Here is an 18,462-nt window from a genome sequence, read left to right as displayed (position 1 = left end):
AAAAGTTTACACTGAATTCTGATAGGACAAGAGTACCTGTATCTGTGACAGAGACATTATCTGAACACAATTGCTGCTTTAAAGTGAATTAATTAGGATGTCTGTATGTAGAATGTCAAATTTTCTGACTTCGGTGTTCTCCAGTAGTAGTTTGGCAAAAGATGAAGCGACAGGCTGCAGTTTACACATTGTTAAAACAAAATGAAAATATCTAAATTTGGCATTAATTCACACCATAACATAAATTAGATTCTTTTAAAAAAATCTCTTATCTCTGAGGAACTCTTGTATGATGTCTTCAGATGTGTTGCATCTGGTGCAGGAATTGAGATCTGATGTCCAAATGATAGCTGATTTTTGGAAGTTAAAATGTTTTTCCATTTGTACAAGTATAGAGAGGCTCCTCTACTTCTTGATGTCAGCTCCAAGATATCTCACCATCTGTGTTGAGGTGCATTCCCCTCTCTTATAGTTGTGCTTAGTTGTACAGTTGTAGAGCTCCTGTTCTGTGAACAGTACATACAAAAAGAGTAACCACAATCTTTTTTATTAATCCAGAGTGACCCTTAAGAGCCAAATTGAAGACTGCTGGCATCAAGATTGAAAAGGAAACATTTCAAGGCTGTGCTGCCTCTTATGCATACATGTGTGTGGTCGTTAATAACTAGGCTGCAGGTAGCTTTGATGTAATAAGCACCTGTATCAGTACACAGTCTTTCCTCTGGCAATCATCCACAACTCACAGAATCGCAGTTACATTCATAACTATTAATTTGTGGGTATATTTCCCCCTTCCCCTCATGTGATTGCTTTGTGCCGTGCTTCTGGCTTTATACAAAAAAAAAAAAGAGGGCCCACAAGCACACCGGGGCTTGCGAATGGCTAGTCCTGTCCAAACATGGGCCTGAGGTCAGATCTAAAACAAGACTGTGCCTGGTGGTTCAAGTGTATGTGTATCTGAGAGAGAGAATGCCACAGTGTTTATACCTTATTTATTTGTTGTGTGTCTCCATCCACTGTTAATTTTGATTGTAAAACATCCCCCAAGTCGAGGCACTTTGCCCAAGTCTGCAATCCTGTGTTTACTAACACAGAGAAAATCCCCCAACCCTCCCCTGGTAGGCAGGGCCCCTTGCTATGGTAGAGGAGAGCTCTCTCCGTCCCTCATGTTTGGATGGAGAAGACGTGCATGGTGCAGGCGCCAGGCAGGGCACTGATGGAGACTTGCTCCGCCATACGAAGGGCTGTATCATTAATATTACTATTATTTTTTTTTACTCCTTTCACTGCTCCTGAGTTACCTGCATGTTTCTTACCAATGCTGACTCTGATGAGTTCCAGCTAGTATCTATGTGCTCTTTAAGTTTTATTTCTTTTGGTTTCACATTTTGTTTCACAGGCATTCTCACATCGACAAAGGGATCTTTTTTCCAGTCTTCCTTTCATAGAAAACAGTCTGTCTCTACCAAGTCATGGGCCAGTAATTTGTAATAAATCTTGAAAAAAAAATCCAAATTGTTATCCTTTTTAAGTGCAGAGGCGATTGACATGGTAGTGGCAGCATTTTATACAAGTTCTGTCCAACTCAGTATTGTTTTAAAAAAAAGTACTGTCACTTTATTTATATTCTACATAAAATATGATCCTGGTGAGGTCATTAGAATTGCAGAAACTGACTAAACACGCAGCATCACAAGCCAAGGCAAAGTGTGCTTTCTCCTATGCTTGTTAGGTACACTTTCTAAGAGTCAATCTCTCATTTTAAAGAAAACACCTAGGCTCTTTCTTCCAGTCCTCCTCACTGATTTTTAAACCCCTTTCCTCCTTTTCCTCTTTCTCTCTCCCCAATTGTTTTAATAGCTGAATGTGCTTTTGAAGCAGCTTGTCCACATACTTGTGGTGTGCAGTGTGTCCTGGCCTAACTGTTTCTGTGTTGTGCTGTTTTACCTTTTTATAGGGTCCACTCTGAAACGACTATGTCTAGGCAAAGAGCGCAGTAGTAGTAACTATCTCATTTACTTTCTTACTCTCTGTCTTCTTTACTCTGTCCTCACTATTTTAGTCCTTATGTTTGTACACTTTTTTTCTTTGTATTGTTTTGGCACTTGGAAATGTGGAAGTTCTTGAAGATGTGGGAACTCTACAGATTTTTGCATTAATTTACGTTTCTTGTTTTGCATGGCAGTGTGCCTACGTGTCTTGATTGCTGAAATGTGTCATTGCTTGCATATCAAACATTTCATTTTTCTGTATATACTCATGAAAGTCGTGTATGTTGTAATCCTTTGGCTGCTATCTTGGCAAAATATGTGTCACAATTGTACCTGTATACACATTTACTCTAGCCTCATTAAAATCATTAGGACTGTTGAAATGCTTTTATGAAGGTGACATTGTGGGTTCATTGTGTTGAAAGTGCCCTGAATTCTGCCATGCAGCAGCCAATTGATTTGACAGTCGATCTTTTTTGTTGTCTTTTGTCGTCTCTGAATTAGGCAGATTTTTAAGACCTTTTTTGTCTTTTCAGGGTCCTCTCTCAACACCACCACAGCCCAGACAGCCTCCAGTCAGACACAGCCGTCACTCACAGCTGCCACACCCTCACCCTCCCCTCAACCAATCACACGGCTCGCTCAGGTCCAGACCAACAACAGCAACAACAAGAGAGGCACGTTCACGGACGATCTTCACAAACTGGTGGATGACTGGACAAAGGAGACAGTAGCGGCAGCGAGTCAGCCACGACCCTCCCTGAACCAGATGAAACAGCAGAGACGCCAGCAGGACCTGGAAGGCAGACCGCCACCTATGGGAGCAGTTCCACGTGAGGTATTTGGATTTAAGATGTGCAGTCAGTGACGGAGGGGATTTATGATCAGTGTTCAGGTCATACTTTAGTGTGACATTTTTAAATATGAGTCAGTCTATGCACTATTTGGTACAACGGCTCCCTTCTGTTCCAGATGAAATGCCATGTTGGTCCCAGCAAGTTCCAGCTGCCACTTTCATGCCCCCTGACTGCTGCTTTAGGCCCTGGTATGCCTGCATCTCTAGCTCCAAAGTCCTCCACAATGCTCTCTCCTGGTTACCTTCTGCCAGTAGGCTCCTATGGTGGAATGGTTCCTGGTCCTCTTTATGCCCAGCAGTGGACTGGCATGCCTAGTCCTGTAGGGTCTGCGGTTCCAGTAGGCTTGCTTGGTGCTGCGCGAATGATGCCCTATGCTACAGTGGCAAACCCAGGGATTCAAGCCTACCCTCTGGTCATGCACAACCCCGAGAACGGCCCCTGTTCAAAAACCAGGAGGACTACCTGATCTGCTAAGTGAAGTTCGTTAGTGTGTGCGTGCAGGACAGTCCAACTCTGCTCTGTTCATCAGAGCCACACATGTATATAGTCTGGTCTTGTAAATAACATGACGCAAGTGTTGATATCCTTTATACACTGCATATATCTGTAGTAAATTGTGTGTGTGTACGTATGAGCGTATACTATACAGTACATGTTAAGTGAGTATGTCTGAATGCCTAACGCTTTTTGGCTTTGGTCTTAACAGCCATACGAGACATTTTATCTGCGGTCACAAAAAACATATTTCACTTTATTCTTCATTACAGCAGTTTTCACATTGCTTTTGCCTTTCTGTTTTGCATATACTTTCTAAACACTACATTGGAATCCAAATACCAGTGGCTTGAGACGCAGTAACTGGACAGTATTTATGATGAAAATGTTTGAAGGAATGTAGTGCCTTGAACATTGATTTTATTATTTTTTTTAAACAAAGCATGTCTGCATCCAAGTTATTTTATTTGACGGTAGCTTGAGTGCAGTCATTTTTTTAAAAATGCATTGCAGACAACTTTGTTTTTTGGTTTACATATGAATGCCCTTGTAGTACTGCACTATTAACACAGTATATAGTCTTATTTAAATCCTGTTTTAACTCTTGTTTACTTTCCACCCCTGTGACAGATGGAATGCCATAGTGGTGAGATGTACCGATGCCTTGCAGAAACAAATGGTTAATGTACGACTGATGAGGGAAGGAAAAAAAAAACGCCAGCAGCCAAAATCCACTCATTCAGGTCAAATGGTTCAGCTGGACACGGCCTCTTTTTGATAGGACAACGGATGCGTAGCACAGCATGAGAGCTGTTAGTGTTGTAGCCTTGTGCTTAGAGGAAAGGCAGTGTCCAGAGCCATAAATACTGTACATAGCTCTTTCTACAGTATATGCCTCTGGTAGTGTTCTGATCAGAATGTAGCAATTAATAGGTGAAGGCTTGAGGCTCAAAAGTGCAATTCAACCCCTCCACAAAGCTTTGATCGTGGCCTTGCCACAAGCCTTATCTCTGATGTGTGTAACAGGAGCAAGCTGAGAAGTTGAACAAAGTTACAAATCACAAAGCACCAGACAGTAATTACCAGGAAAAGTATAAATGTTACAAACCACCCAGCAAACTCTGAATTCACTATTGCTAAATGTTCTTTCAACTTGGCTCGTACTCAGCATACACTGTATGTAAAATGTTCTGTGCAATCACCAGTTCAGGCTGACGTTTTAACTTATTCGATGTGTAAAGCTTGACTTTTTTTTTTTTTTTTTTTTTTTGAATGCTGCTATTTTGTCAAGGTGATTCCACTGTATAGTCAAGCATTCTGCTCACATAAGATGGTTCTTCAAAGCAAGAGTCCTCAAATTAAATTAACAAACGAAATGCTCACAAAGCAGTGTTATTGCCTTGTTAAAATTTTGATGTCTTGATTTCACAGGTCGTTTTTAAAGACAGCCTTTTTTTCATTTTCTTTTCAATAATATATTGCAAAATTTAAATGATACTTGATGTGGGAGATTTGCACAACATATGGTCTCCCTTTATTCTATGTTAGAGTTCCTACACTGTATATAATGGGTTTCACCCGCCTGTACTTTTTTATCACTGACAAGCATGGCCAACTTTTCATGTTCCACGAAGCAAAGATAAACAATACAGCTACTATGGTTAGAAACCTCACATGTCCACAACCCATTTGAAAGATTTCAGCACCCCAATCCTGCCAAGCTGTGAACTGTACAGTTTTCTTGTGGTTTGTATTTGTACATTTTGTTTGTTTGACTGTTGAGGGGTGGCGGTGGAGGAGGGGTTGCTTTGATGTATATTATTCCATCAATTCGGTTTGAATTGGACTTTTATAGGATATTATGCAGAGTCTTCTGCTTTGGTGAAATACTTCCAGTAGTAAGAGATTTCTGTTCTCTGTCACTTGTATCTGGTATGTTTTGTTCCACCTCCCTCGCTGCTAACACATGGAGAGCAGAGGAGGGAACAACTATAGCTGGCATATTCATTTGGATGCAGTGCTCAAACTAGAGATCTAAAGCGCGAGGAGGAGGAGGAGGAGGAGGAGGAGAAGGAGGAGTGCTGACTTCTTTTCCTATGCTAGTCTGTCTTCTCTCTGGACAACATTGCCCCCTGGTGAATATGCTCTGATTGTCAAAGGCTTGTATTCAAACTGTGTGGGATTGCTTTTGCCTGCTCTATGTCCCACTGCATTACCCCACCCTATCCTGCTGCACTCTTATCACAGACTGTATGTTGAGAGAGAAATAAATATTATTTTGTGCTTGATGGTATGTCTCATTGTTGTTATTTCCATTGGAATACATTGATTCTATCACATTAAAAAAAAATTAGGATTTGTCTCAAACTAAAGTAGTTAAAACAATAATTAAAACAGAATAACGACTATAAGATGAGTTAATAAATTCTTAATGTGGAGGGGTTATTTTTTAAAACATACTATAAGTGTTTCTAGACTGATTTGAAAGCCTGCTGTTGAAGTGGGCCAGAGCTCTATCTTTGAGACGAATCCACAGATTCGCAACATTCAACACGAAACCTGTGGGAAAATATTTAAAAGCAACATAAAACAGTCAGCAGGCCCTGTGAATAAATAGAATTTATACGATCATGAAATCTCTTCTAAAATGTTTCCGCGGGCTCTATTTTAGTGGAGAAGTAGGTCCTGCTTTGTGTGGCGAATGTGTCGACCCGCGTCCACGGCGGCGTAGCGCTACAGCAATGGTTGCCCCTTTTGTTCAAGCGAGTTCCTGAATTATTCCCAACACAATGAAATGATCGGGATAGTATATCGTTTCACAAAAACATTTCACTGTACCTACGCTTCTTGGGACCTCATCTGGGATTGTCTAATGAATTAAAAATCGATCTACAACCCGTCTGAGCTGCCGTGAGCTTCCCGACGCACGCAGTCTTGAGGAACGTGGAGTAGTAAGTGTTTATAACGTTGGTCCAGGTCTATAGTGTTAGCGTTAAACGGTTAAAAAGGGCTCGTTTGGTGCAGAATTGGGTCACATTTTGCCAAATGAAAGCTAATTCTAGGCGCAATTTTACGGTAGGGACAGTAATTCAGTTTAGCCCAGTGTAACCTGGAAACATGAAGTGACGTTAGGTAGAGCCCTGATGCAAAATCAGCATGTCTGGCTATTTTCCTCATACCGCAAACACATTTCAGATATTTTTAGCAGCTAAGTGGTTGATGGACCTCGGTGTGATTAAGCCTCACACACGCTGCTGCTGTATGGTAACCTCATGAAATCAGACGTTAAACTGTCATTAAGCCACACCGTATCTGGGATTCACAGGGTGAGGTCATTGTGGAGGGAAACGCTGCTGCTGAATGGTCATTTTAGTTCCAGTCAGACTACAGTGTATGTAACTTCAGACTCTCTCGTCTGTCTTATTCCTTGCTAACTGGCTGAACCGAAGAGCCCTGTGAGGTTTACATCTGTCTCTGTCGGAGCTAACGTTTGCTGTGGGGATGCAGCTTTGTGAATTAAACGTTACTGAGCTGAATGAAGCACTGGACGACGGTAAAGATGGATAAATAACGGACGCTACGGTTAGCTAGTTAGTAAGCTTATTTCATGTCTTGTAGCTGCTCTCTTTAGCTATGCTCTTTGGAAAGTGACTGGCTGCTCTTATTTGCTATCCCCTGTTAGCTTGCTGGCTAACAGCAGCCCGGAATGTTTCATTGTTTGGGGCAACTGCTACCGCTAACGTTAGCTGGATTAAAATGCATTTAGTTCTGTGGTTGTGTTGGGGGGGCCTTTCAAGCTAGCTAAAATGTGCTCCCTGCACAACTGGTCTCGCCTGATTGGTCTGAAGGCTCCAAACGAACTTGAATTTACAGTCAGCTGCTTAGCCGTTTGTTTCAATGCGAGACAGGCTGACACGACTGTGGGATCATAAACAGAAATGTTGACCTAAATTGCACCTGTTACTGGGAAACAGAACACAACAATATGTTCGCTCCTGGGAGTGGGGGGGCACGGTCACGTGACTACACCATAACAGGTGCACAACGTGCAGGCACGACTCGTCTAGACTGGTCTGTGCATCACTTCATTAACAATACCTAATGTGTGACTAATCTGCTGTACTTTGAAGGCACAACATTGCAATTAAATCATGGTCCTCCTGTTTGTTCCCCTGTTTCAGATGTAAACCTGAACACCATCTGTCCCAGCAGTGGCTGTTGGCACAATGGGGCTGGACTTTGATGTCAAGACATTCTGTCACAATCTGCGGGCCACAAAGCCCCCTTATGAGTGCCCCGTGGAGACTTGCCGGAAGGTCTACAAGAGCTACAGCGGCATTGAGTACCACCTTTACCACTATGACCACGACAACCCAACTCCTGCGCAGGCTGTGCCCCAGAAGAAGAGGAAGGGACGCCCTCCTCGCGCCTCACTGGCCGGTTCAGGGGATACAGATGACGGAGGAGGCAACGGGGGAGGAGGAGCAGCAGGAGGAGGAGGACCGGGTCATGGGGGGAACACACCTGGTAGCCCCAACCGGTCAGAGCGCTCTCACTCTCCGGGGAGAGAGACCATGACTTACGCCCAGGCGCAGCGCATGGTGGAGCTGGAGATACAAGGGCGCATTCACCGCATCAGCATCTTTGAGAACATTGACGTGGTGTCAGAGGAGGACAGTGATGCAGAGGATGCTCCACCGTCTGGAACTGGCAGTAGTGGTGGAGGGGTGTGTAACGGTAGTGATGGAGGCGCTGGGGGTAGCGAGGTAGGCGGTAGTGGCAAGGACCGCTCGGATATCCCATCTTCAAACGGGGGCAAAGCCACTCCAAAGTCTGGGAAGCATAAGAGTAAAGAGAAGAAGAAGGACGGTTCGTCTCATCATCACAGTGCTCAGTCTGGTCCTGCAGTCAAGCTCCCTGAGGCCGTGTTCAGAGAACTGGACCAAGAAAGACCTGATGCTCCTCCTCGGCCATCATCGTACTACAGGTCTGCAATGAGAAGTATTATCTGATTTCACAGGCAGGTAGAATACTTAGTGGCAGGATTATTGATAAGTACACGACAGGCTTTTACAGACCCTGGTAGAATAATTCACACAGTTTGTTTGCAATTTTATGGCTCACTGTTGACCACGTCAGGAAACCACCTCAGATTCCTCATCCTATTCTCTCATTATTTCCTCTTTGTACAGAAAGTTGAAGTTGGTGCCTATCCTTTCTATTTGTTCCATCGTCTGCATGTAAAAATATATACACATTTTATTCTTCTCTTTAATTCTGGTCTTCAGGTACATTGATAAGTCTGTGGAGGAGCTGGATGAGGAGGTTGAGTATGACATCGACGAGGAGGACTACATCTGGCTTGACATCATGAATGACAAGCGGCGGCGTGACGGCGTGACACCCATCCCTCAGGAGGTCTTTGAGTACTTAATGGACCGCTTAGAGAAGGAGTCCTACTTTGAGAGCCACAACAAGGTACATGAACTGGGATGCTTCAGTGCTCAGATAATATTTAACCCCTGAAACATGCACAGATTGCATCCAACCCTGATGTGTTCTCGTGCTCCTTTGTCTCAGGCTGACCCCAGCACCTTAATCGATGAAGATGCTGTCTGTTGCATCTGTAACGACGGGGAGTGTCAAAACAGCAATGTGATCCTGTTTTGCGACATGTGTAACCTGGCGGTACACCAGGAGTGCTATGGTGTCCCGTACATCCCAGAGGGCCAGTGGTTATGTCGTCGCTGCCTGCAGTCACCGAGCAGGGCTGTGGACTGTGCACTGTGTCCGAACAAGGGAGGCGCTTTCAAACAGACAGACGACGCACGCTGGGCCCACGTAGTGTGCGCCCTCTGGATCCCAGAGGTAAATCTATACATCATTGTATGCATGTTTGATTAGAATTACTTTTATCATGCAGATATTGATGCACCCTGTATTGTCCAAGACTGTTAGAATGATGCACCATATGCATATATTATAGAGAGATTCGTAGCCAGATGAATATATTCATGGTTGTTGTACAATTTAGCAGCTCTCTGTCTTCTGTCTCGTTAAAGCTTTTTACATTATCGTAGTAAAATGAATTTTGCTGCCATTCCTCAGGTCTGCTTCGCTAACACAGTCTTCCTGGAGCCCATCGATAGTATCGAGCACATCCCTCCTGCCCGCTGGAAGCTCACCTGCTACATCTGCAAACAGCGTGGCTCCGGCGCCTGCATCCAGTGTCACAAAGCCAACTGTTACACCGCCTTCCACGTCACCTGTGCCCAGCAGGCGGGCCTCTATATGAAAATGGAGCCCGTCCGAGAGACTGGGGCCAACGGCACCTCGTTTAGCGTCCGCAAGACGGCATACTGTGACATCCACACGCCCCCAGGATCAGCCCGGCCTTTAGGAGGAGTAGGTGGGGCCAGCATGGGGTCGTCTCACAGCGATGGAGAGCTGGAGGAGGACGACGAGCCCAGCATCGGCCACGATGATGACTCCAAGGGTTGGAGCTCCGAACGAGCAAAGAGGGCGAAGGCCAAATCCAGGCTGAAGATGAAAAGAGCGAGGAAAATCTTAGCTGAGAGGAGAGCTGCTGCACCAGTGGTTTCTGTGCCCTGCATACCTCCCCATAGGTAGGCACTTCACCTGCACTGAATAACTGATGTTAACCTCCCTGGTTGTCTGTCTGGTTGCAGCAAGTTAACCAAAATCAGGATTTTTCCTGGCTCAAAAATGGAATCTGTGGGGTGACTATGTACAATAGTAGCCTGAGTAGGATAGGTAGCATAGTAGGCAAGATATTCCCTATGACGGAAGAAAAGATCTTCACATTTATGACATGAAAGAGTTAAAACAGTGTTTGCTTCTCTCCAGGCTGAGCAAAATCACCAGTAACTTAACGGTACCCAGGAAGAGCCAGTTCATGCAACGACTTCACAGCTACTGGACCCTGAAGAGGCAAAGTCGCAACGGTGTACCTCTTCTCCGTCGGCTTCAAACCCACCTTCAGTCACAGCGACACATTGACCCGCTCCCACCGCAGCCTTCATCGCAGCTTCCTTTGGTAAATTTTTGTGCATTTTGCTGTAAATTTGTGACTTTCCTGGTGTCTGTGTTGGCATGTTTATAGGTTTGTTCATTTTGGTGTTGCAGAGAGACAGTGAGGAGAAACAGTCTGCTTTAAAGGAGCAGCTAAAGGCGTGGCAGAGACTGAGACACGATCTGGAAAGAGCGAGGTTACTGGTGGAGCTCATCCGCAAGAGGGAAAAACTCAAGAGGGAAACGGTGAGACGCAAATTCGATGGAGTTCTGTTCCCAAACAGATATCAAATCCCTAAATTTAGCACCAGGTTTTTCCAGTGAGCTGTATAGAATGGTGATTAGTATTTATCTCCTTTCTTTAGGTCAGTCTGAGTCGAATTTGTGTATACATACTCACTTCCTGTTGTTCAGTGAAAATGTTTACATGTTGAAAAATGTGTCTGTGTTCAGATTAAAATGCAGCAGATGGCGCTGGAGATGCAGCTGACTCCTTTCCTGGTGCTGTTGAGGAGTACTTTGGAACAGTTACAGGAAAGAGACACTAACAATTTTTTCACTGAGCCTGTGCCGCTGGCAGAGGTAAATACAAACAAACACACACAAGAGGTTTGCATATTCAATTTCACTTCCTGTTTTTCATAGTGATATCGTTTTTGTGAATGTTGGTGTGTTAATGTTTTTGTTTCCATTTTCATCCAGTACTACTAGGGCTGTAGTAAATTGAAGAAAACTTTGGTCGACTGAAATTGTACCTACAGTTGATCAGTTGGAATTTTTTTTGCTGGGAATTAGTCATTGCAAGTTTCCGTCTCAGCAAAAACAAGTTTCCTCCCATCACTATTTTGCAGAGAGACCCCCATCATGTAATTTTCCAGAGTGTATACTCTCGACTCCACATCTTAATCTCCTCCTGCCTGCAATGTCAGCGGAGGAGGTGTGGAAAGCGGAATTGAGGAAACAAGCATTTAAGAAAATGAGAAATCCTCGCCCCAGAGTGGTGGTTTTAAAGATAAAATATGGCATGTGACACAGCTGTATCACCCGTCTATAGTTTGGTTTTGTCCTTTCACTGTGTTAAATGATCTGTTAGATGAGCAGAACAGTGTTAATCATAACTCAGAGTGTATATTTACTTAGAATCCAATCCACAACATGGCAGAATGTAATGAGAATGTATGAATGTCATACATTTTTATTTAACACACACAAGCACTGTGAAAGGAAAAAAAGAGTCGTGGCACACAAAAAAAAATACTTTATTAAGTGGTTTATATATTATATCTGCACATTTGTAGAACTATTTAGTGATATAACACTGACAAATAAACCAACAGTTTTTTGATGATTTACCATGTTTACCATGTCTGATCAATGATAAGTTGGATGGATGAGAGCATATTGACTGACCAATCGATCAGTCAGTTTTGACACTACAGCCCTAAGTAGTACATGGTGTGTTTGTTGTTATGTTCTCTCATAGTGGTAGCTACTTCAGAAATTCTGTATTTGTCTTCTGTCGTTGAATAGATCATCATTATATGATACCCTTTAAAACTTCTTCACACAACAACTTCCTTGCTAAAAATTCACTGTATCATACAAACACACATTAGAAGGTGCAGGCCATAGCTCTGTGTGATTACTGCTCTATCCTACAGGTGCCAGACTACCTGGACCATATTGACACACCAATGGACTTTCAGACGATGTGGAACTTGCTGGAGTCCCATCGCTACCTCACTTTTGAGGCCTTCGAGGCTGACTTTGGTCTCATTGTCAACAACTGCCTAAAATATAACGCCAAGGACACGGTTTTTTATCGCGCTGCCCTGCGGCTCAGAGAGATGGGTGGGGCCGTCATAAGAACGGCCAGGCGCCACGCTGAGCGGATTGGTTTCGACTATGAGACCGGTATGCACCTGCCTCGAGAACCAAGCCCAGACAGCCAACGGGACCAAGAGAGAGAAAGAGAACGGGAGCGAGACAGGGAGAGAGAAAGAGACCGGCCATTGTCTTCCACTGAAGATGGTGAGTGTTCCCCTTTTACTTTGACTGGGAGATTGTTGGCAGCCAGAACATTCTCGTTTAGTGCCAGTGGAGGGATAAATGAGGGGTGACATATTTCACATGAATTATGTTTTAAAAGAACTTCTAGGTCACATTTTGTAGCCAATTAATAGCTTGCACTTGGAGTCGATGCAATATGTTCTAAAATGGTAAGTCAGGATCATTTGGCAGACTGGACGGTGGATGAAATGATGAAAAGCTTTATTACACCACACTAAACAGTGAGTGAAACACTAGAGAGAATTAGGGTGGCTAAGAAACTGGAGGTGAAGTGGATGGCACAAGTGTATAATAAAGCCAAATATGAATTGTAGTTGACATTATGGTAAAAGAGTGAAAGCTGGTACAGATATACAGAAGTCTAGTGTTCCAGCTTCTGTGGACTTTGATATTTTGGTTTATTATTATTGTTTATTAAATGTCACTGTCAATTCTGATGTATTCTTAGTCACACATTGTGAGCACTGGAACAGTATGTGTATGAAATAAGACGGCTCAATAAGAACTTTTTGTAGAGACAAGAGATTTGTGCTACAGTAAAGCCTAATGAACAGCAGATGGCGCCTGACATTCATGTAAATCAGTTCTCAGCTTGGCTCAAATCTCATCACAACTCCTCAGTTGTAAATGCTGGCTTCTTACTTCACTATTTCTTTGTTTTAAAAACAAAGAAAATTAAATCAACAGATTAGGTTTAATCTACCAAACATTTTGTCCACAAAGCAAAAAACAGCACCCCTCTATTTGATAGTTTCCAGTCATATTTGACTGCCTTTATGATTATTTAATCGTTTTGTCTCTGACATATTTAACTGCCTTTCACAGACCTGCTCCTGCCAGAGAACAGGCGGCGACTACCGCTGGAAGAGCAGCTGCATTACCTGCATTCACGCCTTGATGAGGTGAGCTCGGGGAAGCACAGCATTGGTCAGTCTCGCAGAGCCAAAGCTCTGAGAAAGGAGATCAGCGTGATCAAGAGGAAGCTTGCACACCAGCGGGAGGGAGGCTCTGGCATGGGGGGCCGGGAGTCTGTGGGCGGAGGAGACCGGGGCTCTTCCCTGCCCCATCACTCATCGTCTGCAGGACACCACGATGAGGGAGGAGAGAGCAGCAGTCAGGAGATTGGTGGAAAGGGTAAGTCTAGGGAAATACATCAATATCATTAATATGCCACATGAGAAAGATATCAGCTATCAAAGGACAGCGATACAGTAAACTCTGGCTTGTGTTTTAACATAAACTTCTCTTTCCATCAAGATCTCAGTGTGTCCTCATCTGCCCTGGCTCCAGAGGTGGGCCGTCGGACATCCGTCCTCTTCTCTAAGAAGAACCAAAAAATGGCTGGACCCCCTAAGAGGCCAGGACGTCCCCCTAAAAACCGGGATGCTGGTTACGTCGGTGCAGGAGTGAGCCAAAGCCCTATCGGACCCCCGCAGCTGCCCTTGCTGTCAGCAAGTAGGCAGAGGAAGAGGCCTCGCAGCCCCCATACCAGCTCCAGCTCCGACAGTGACAGCGACAACGACGACCTGCTGCCAGGTTCGCTCGGACGGCGCACAGCAAACTTTTCCTGAGGAGTTTTTCAGTGACGCATCCGCTGACATATCTCCGTCTCTTTCTCTCAGGTTTGCCAAGTAATGGCTTTGACACAGGAAACCAGCCAGTCACAGAAAGCTTCCGAGTGTACAGAAATGAGCCTCGTCTCCCTCGTTCCAGCTCAGACTCTGAGTCCACAACCAGCAGCAGCAGCAGTGCAGCTTCTGACAGAACCAGGTGATTAATGCATGTGTCAGTTATTCCTAAAAATTCCTCTGACACATTTTTTTTTGTTACCAATGAACCAAATGGCTACATACTAAGTGAAAAGTGACAAACCAGGTGTTGCTCCACCTTTGCCACACGGTTTTATTTGGTGTGGTTTAGTTCCAGCATGCTCAGCAAGCAAACTATCTTTTGTTTTAACTGTCAACACTTGTAATAAATGTGTATCTTAGTAGAGTTGTATGCTTTTTCTCGCAGCACCACCCCGTCTAAGCAGGGCAGAGGGAAGGCGTCGTTCTCTCGCTCCGCCTTCCAGGAGGACAGCAGCGAGGAAACATCAGGGACTGAAAATGATTCCTACTCAGTCGGAGGGTCACGGAGCGTTTCACACTGTAAGCACATTTTCACACACTGAAACCCACACAATGCACATGCAGCTTGTTTCTATTTATGTCAGCAGTGAGTGTTTTCTCAGATCGACTTGAATATTCATGCTGCCATTTGATGGTACAGAACCAGATCATTTTGCAGTGGATCTAAATGCAGGGGCAGGATAGAACTATTTATTTGCAGTTGATTGCTCAAAAGCAGCATTCGTGCACAGAAAATATGTCATTTTTAATTTTCCATCCTCGTCATTGCTGTAAACTGTTGAAGCCACCTGACACAGGCACAGTTACTGTAGCTGTTGAATTAAGAAACATGCTCAAAGAAAAAGAGATGAAGGGGTCAGTTTTTAAAGACCTAGCACTTAATGAACTGTACCTTGCATCAGCAGCCTAGTTTCCCCAGAAACAGCTGATGACTCTGGTTATTTAACATATTTCAAACGAAAGGGAAGTGGTTTGTAATAAATTCTTAGAACGCGATTATGTACACAGTACCCATTTAATACCTAGAAGCAAGGTTGCATAATGGTGATTGGTTTCCTTATTGTCAGTGGTGCGCAGTCGGGACAGGTCAGGGTGCTGGATGACCTCTGATGACTATTCTTCTCTGGACGCTCTAGACCTGGTGTGGGCCAAGTGCAGAGGCTATCCTTCATATCCTGCTCTGGTGAGACACAAGTGGACAACACAAGTAGTCAAGTGAACGGTGGTCTCCCCTGTGGCTGCAAGTCTAATCTTCTTCATGCCACTGTTTGCCTGCAGATAATTGATCCAAAGATGCCCAGGGAGGGGGTGTTCCACCGGGGCGTCCCAATCCCTGTCCCCCCTTTGGATGTGCTGAAACTGGGGGAGCAAATGACCCAGGAGGCCAGAGAACACCTGTTCCTGGTTCTTTTCTTTGACAACAAGAGAACTTGGTTAGTACTTTGGGTTTCTTTGTCTCATCTTTTTGTATTTGCAAACTTTAATGTCACAGATCATCAGTTTTTTTCCGTTTTTCTAATACAGGATGCAAGCAAAAAGTTGTATGAAATTACTGGATGTGTGCACACAAGTAACTCTGTGGCAATACTTCAAAGCAAACTCAAGTCTTTTTACTGAGACACAAGACGACAACACTTAGTAGAAATAGGGCAAATGTGGTTTTAGAGAATAGAAAACGGGGGAAAGAACACGTCGTATTTTAGGTCATCTTATGCTGTGCTGTTCACTTACATTTAGTGTCTCTTAAGTTTGAAGGAAACATACCGTGAGAAACATACTGACAGTTTGAAGGCATTCGGAAGTTCACCTGCTTTCAGGTTGTACCCTGTAAATCACCTGAGCTCAGTATTATTTGAAGAAACAGGAACTTTATCTGCCACAGAAAATCTGCGGGCTTATTACGCTTTCAGAGAAATATTTATTGCACCTTAGCAAGATACACTATATTTCCAAAAGTATTTGCTCACCTGCCTTGACTCGCATATGAACGTAAGTGACATCGCATTCCTAATCCATAGGGTTCAATATGACGTCAGTCCACCCTTTGCAGCTATAACAGCTTCAACTCTTCTGGGAAGGCTGTCCACAAGGTTTAGGAGTGTGTTTATGGGAATTTTTGACCATTCTTCCAGAAGCACATTTGTGAGATCACACACTGATGTTGGACCAGAAGGCCTGGCTCTCAGTCTCCGCTCTAATTCATCCCAAAGGTGTTCTATCGGGTTGAGGTCAGGACTCTGTGCAGGCCAGTCAAGTTCATCCACACCAGACTCTGTCATCCATGTCTTTATGGACCTTGCTTTGTGCACTGGTGCACAGTCATGTTGGAAGAGGAAGGGGCCAGCTCCAAACTGTTCCCACAAAGTTGGGAGCATGGAATTGTCCAAAATGTCTTGATATGCTGAAGCATTCAGAGTTCCTTTCACTGGAACTAAGGGGCCAAGCCCAGCTCCTGAAAAACAAGCCCACACCATAATCCCCCCTCCACCAAACTTTACACTTGGCACAATGCAGTCTGACAAGTATGGTTCTCCTGGCAACCACCAAACCCAGACTCGTCCATCAGATTGCCAGATGGGGAGAAGCACGATTCGTCACTCCAGAGAAGGCGTCTCCACTGCTCTAGAGTCCAGTGGCATACTTTACACCACTGCATCCCACGCTTTGCATTGCACTTGGTGATGTATGGCTTGGATGCAGCTGCTCGGCCATGGAAACCCATTCCATGAAGCTCTCTGCTGAAGCACTGTTCTTGAGCTAATCTGAAGGCCACATGAAGTTTGAAGGTCTGTAGCGATTGACTCTGCAGAAAGTAGGCGACCTCTTGGCACTATGCACCTCAGCATCCACTGACCCCACTCCATCAGTTTATGTGGCCTACCACTTGGTGGCTGAGTTGCTGTCGTTCTCACACACTTCCACTTTCTTATAATACAGCTGACAGTTGACTGTGGAATATTTAGGAGCGAGGAAATGTCACGACTGGATTTGTTGCACAGGTGGCATCCTATCACAGTTCCATGCTGGAATTCACTGAGCTCCTGAGAGCGACCCATTCTTTCACAAATGTTTGTAAAAGCAGTCTGCATGCCTAGGTGCTTGATTTTATACACCTGTGGCCATGGAAGTGATTGGAACACCTGATTCAGATTATTTGGATGGGTGAGTGAATAATTTTGGCAGTATAGTGTATTTACTCGGTCTGGATTTACTGGCTGGCATTGATTTTTGCTCTTGCAAGTATTACACAGTAACACGTGTGTTTGTTTGTGTGCAGGCAGTGGCTGCCACGCTCTAAGCTGGTGCCGCTCGGTGTGGACCAGGAGCTGGACAAGGAGAAGATGCTGGAGGGCAGGAAATCCAACATCCGCAAGTCAGTGCAGGTGGCCTACCACCGTGCCATGCAGCACCGCAGCAAAGTGCAGGGAGACCCCAGCAGCGAAACCAGCGACAGTGACTGAAATCAAACGTGCACGCAAAACAAACCTTATGTGTTGGTCCTTGCAGTTGTAGTGGAGTTTATGTTTCTCTCTAGAGAGCCCAGCCCTACATCATAGATTACATGAAAACAGTGCCAGTAGCAAAGAGTGGGGGAAAGAAATCATCCACTACCTTGCCCCAAAGACACACACACTCAGGCACACTAAGCCGTATTTAATCCGACATGTAAAATATTGTATTTAAGAGAAGTGGAAAAAAAATGGTATTGATAATAATGATGGAAAAAAAATATGTTCAGAGTCATGAATTAAAATTTTCCTTGTATGTGGTCGATATGTGTTTAATAACAACTGAGATAATGGTTTACAGCTTCAGAAAATGAACATAGTACTACACTATTGTGCGCACTCGACTCAACCGTTCGCTGTCTTTTTCTCACACATACAGTCACGCGTGTTATCTTACATGTGAACAGGGAAATGCATGCAGTGTACATTGAACGCGCACACTGCGGGTATGGCTGTGAACGCCACCGTCACCTCTCTGAAAGAAAAAAAACAGGCCTGGTGCTAGTGTCGAGTCATTTGTCAGAGCAGCACAGACAGACTGTTGCGGCCTGAATCATGGGCAAACCGATGTTACTGTAATTTATTCTGTTGACTCCTTATTAACAAGATCCACAAGCTTGTTTCAGTTTGGATTATGTCTCATCACTCTGGCTGCACAAGACATCATTGTGTCGTGCTTTTTCATTTGTCAGTCTGTTTATCACCTGTTTATACGGTTTTGTTAACATATGTACGTGTCACACAGGCCATTGCTCGATGAATAATGTCTTAGTCTCAGGCTGATGGCTTTAGATCTTTTATATATACAGATTGCATAAAGATAGAACTTTAATAAAAAAGAATTGAGTTTTTTAAACCTGTGGTTTGTGTTGTCTTC

The 18,462-nt window shown here is 44.2% G+C and overlaps 2 protein-coding genes across 13 annotated transcripts in view; both read left to right on the top strand.

The window, feature by feature from the left end:
- The window catches only part of LOC111588728 (serine/threonine-protein kinase WNK2), a 44,625-nt gene extending 38,994 nt beyond the window's left edge, over positions 1 to 5,631 (top strand). For 6 of the 8 annotated variants that reach the window (XM_055012610.1, XM_055012613.1, XM_055012609.1 and 3 more), the window contains 3 exons: positions 1,958 to 2,002; positions 2,528 to 2,829; positions 2,964 to 5,631. In XM_055012610.1, the coding sequence (XP_054868585.1) occupies positions 1,958 to 2,002; positions 2,528 to 2,829; positions 2,964 to 3,314 (698 nt within the window). In that variant the 3' untranslated portion in view covers positions 3,315 to 5,631. The remainder of the gene's footprint in view (positions 1 to 1,957; positions 2,003 to 2,527; positions 2,830 to 2,963) is intronic. The other 2 variants (XM_055012614.1, XM_055012612.1) reach the window with 1 other exon arrangement.
- Positions 5,632 to 6,059: 428 nt separating this feature from the next.
- Positions 6,060 to 18,441, top strand: brpf1 (bromodomain and PHD finger containing, 1). Of its 5 annotated transcripts, none has more exons than XM_023299263.3 (16): positions 6,060 to 6,294; positions 7,525 to 8,330; positions 8,632 to 8,821; positions 8,924 to 9,211; positions 9,452 to 9,969; positions 10,211 to 10,400; positions 10,490 to 10,621; positions 10,829 to 10,957; positions 12,037 to 12,406; positions 13,271 to 13,579; positions 13,703 to 13,981; positions 14,068 to 14,215; positions 14,462 to 14,595; positions 15,213 to 15,259; positions 15,355 to 15,509; positions 17,354 to 18,441. In XM_023299263.3, exons 2-16 carry the CDS (start codon positions 7,570 to 7,572, stop codon positions 17,535 to 17,537), a joined length of 3,834 nt encoding a protein of 1,277 aa, XP_023155031.2. In that variant the 5' UTR covers positions 6,060 to 6,294; positions 7,525 to 7,569; the 3' UTR covers positions 17,538 to 18,441. The 5 variants fall into 5 exon arrangements, with proteins under 5 accessions (XP_023155031.2, XP_023155025.2, XP_023155028.2 ...); XM_023299257.3 differs by having other exon boundaries at positions 15,144 to 15,259; XM_023299260.3 differs by lacking the exon at positions 6,060 to 6,294 and adding an exon at positions 6,716 to 6,734 and having other exon boundaries at positions 15,144 to 15,259.
- Positions 18,442 to 18,462: the final 21 nt, after the last annotated feature.

Source organism: Amphiprion ocellaris, chromosome 8 (genome assembly GCF_022539595.1).
Source record: "Amphiprion ocellaris isolate individual 3 ecotype Okinawa chromosome 8, ASM2253959v1, whole genome shotgun sequence".
Classification (NCBI taxonomy): Eukaryota; Metazoa; Chordata; class Actinopteri; family Pomacentridae; genus Amphiprion; species Amphiprion ocellaris.
Note: the sequence above shows the minus strand (reverse complement) of the source record. Positions and strands in the feature narration are given on the sequence as shown.

What these genes read in the sequence shown, in the direction of transcription:
- brpf1 (XM_023299257.3), top strand. Translation starts at nt 7,570, where the DNA reads ATGGGGCTGGACTTTGATGTCAAGACATTCTGTCACAATCTGCGGGCC. An exon ending in AGCCTGTGCCGCTGGCAGAG is followed by an intron (nt 10,958 to 12,036) that starts GTAAATACAAAC and finishes TCTATCCTACAG; the next exon opens with GTGCCAGACTACCTGGACCA. An exon ending in TTTGACAACAAGAGAACTTG is followed by an intron (nt 15,510 to 17,353) that starts GTTAGTACTTTG and finishes GTTTGTGTGCAG; the next exon opens with GCAGTGGCTGCCACGCTCTA.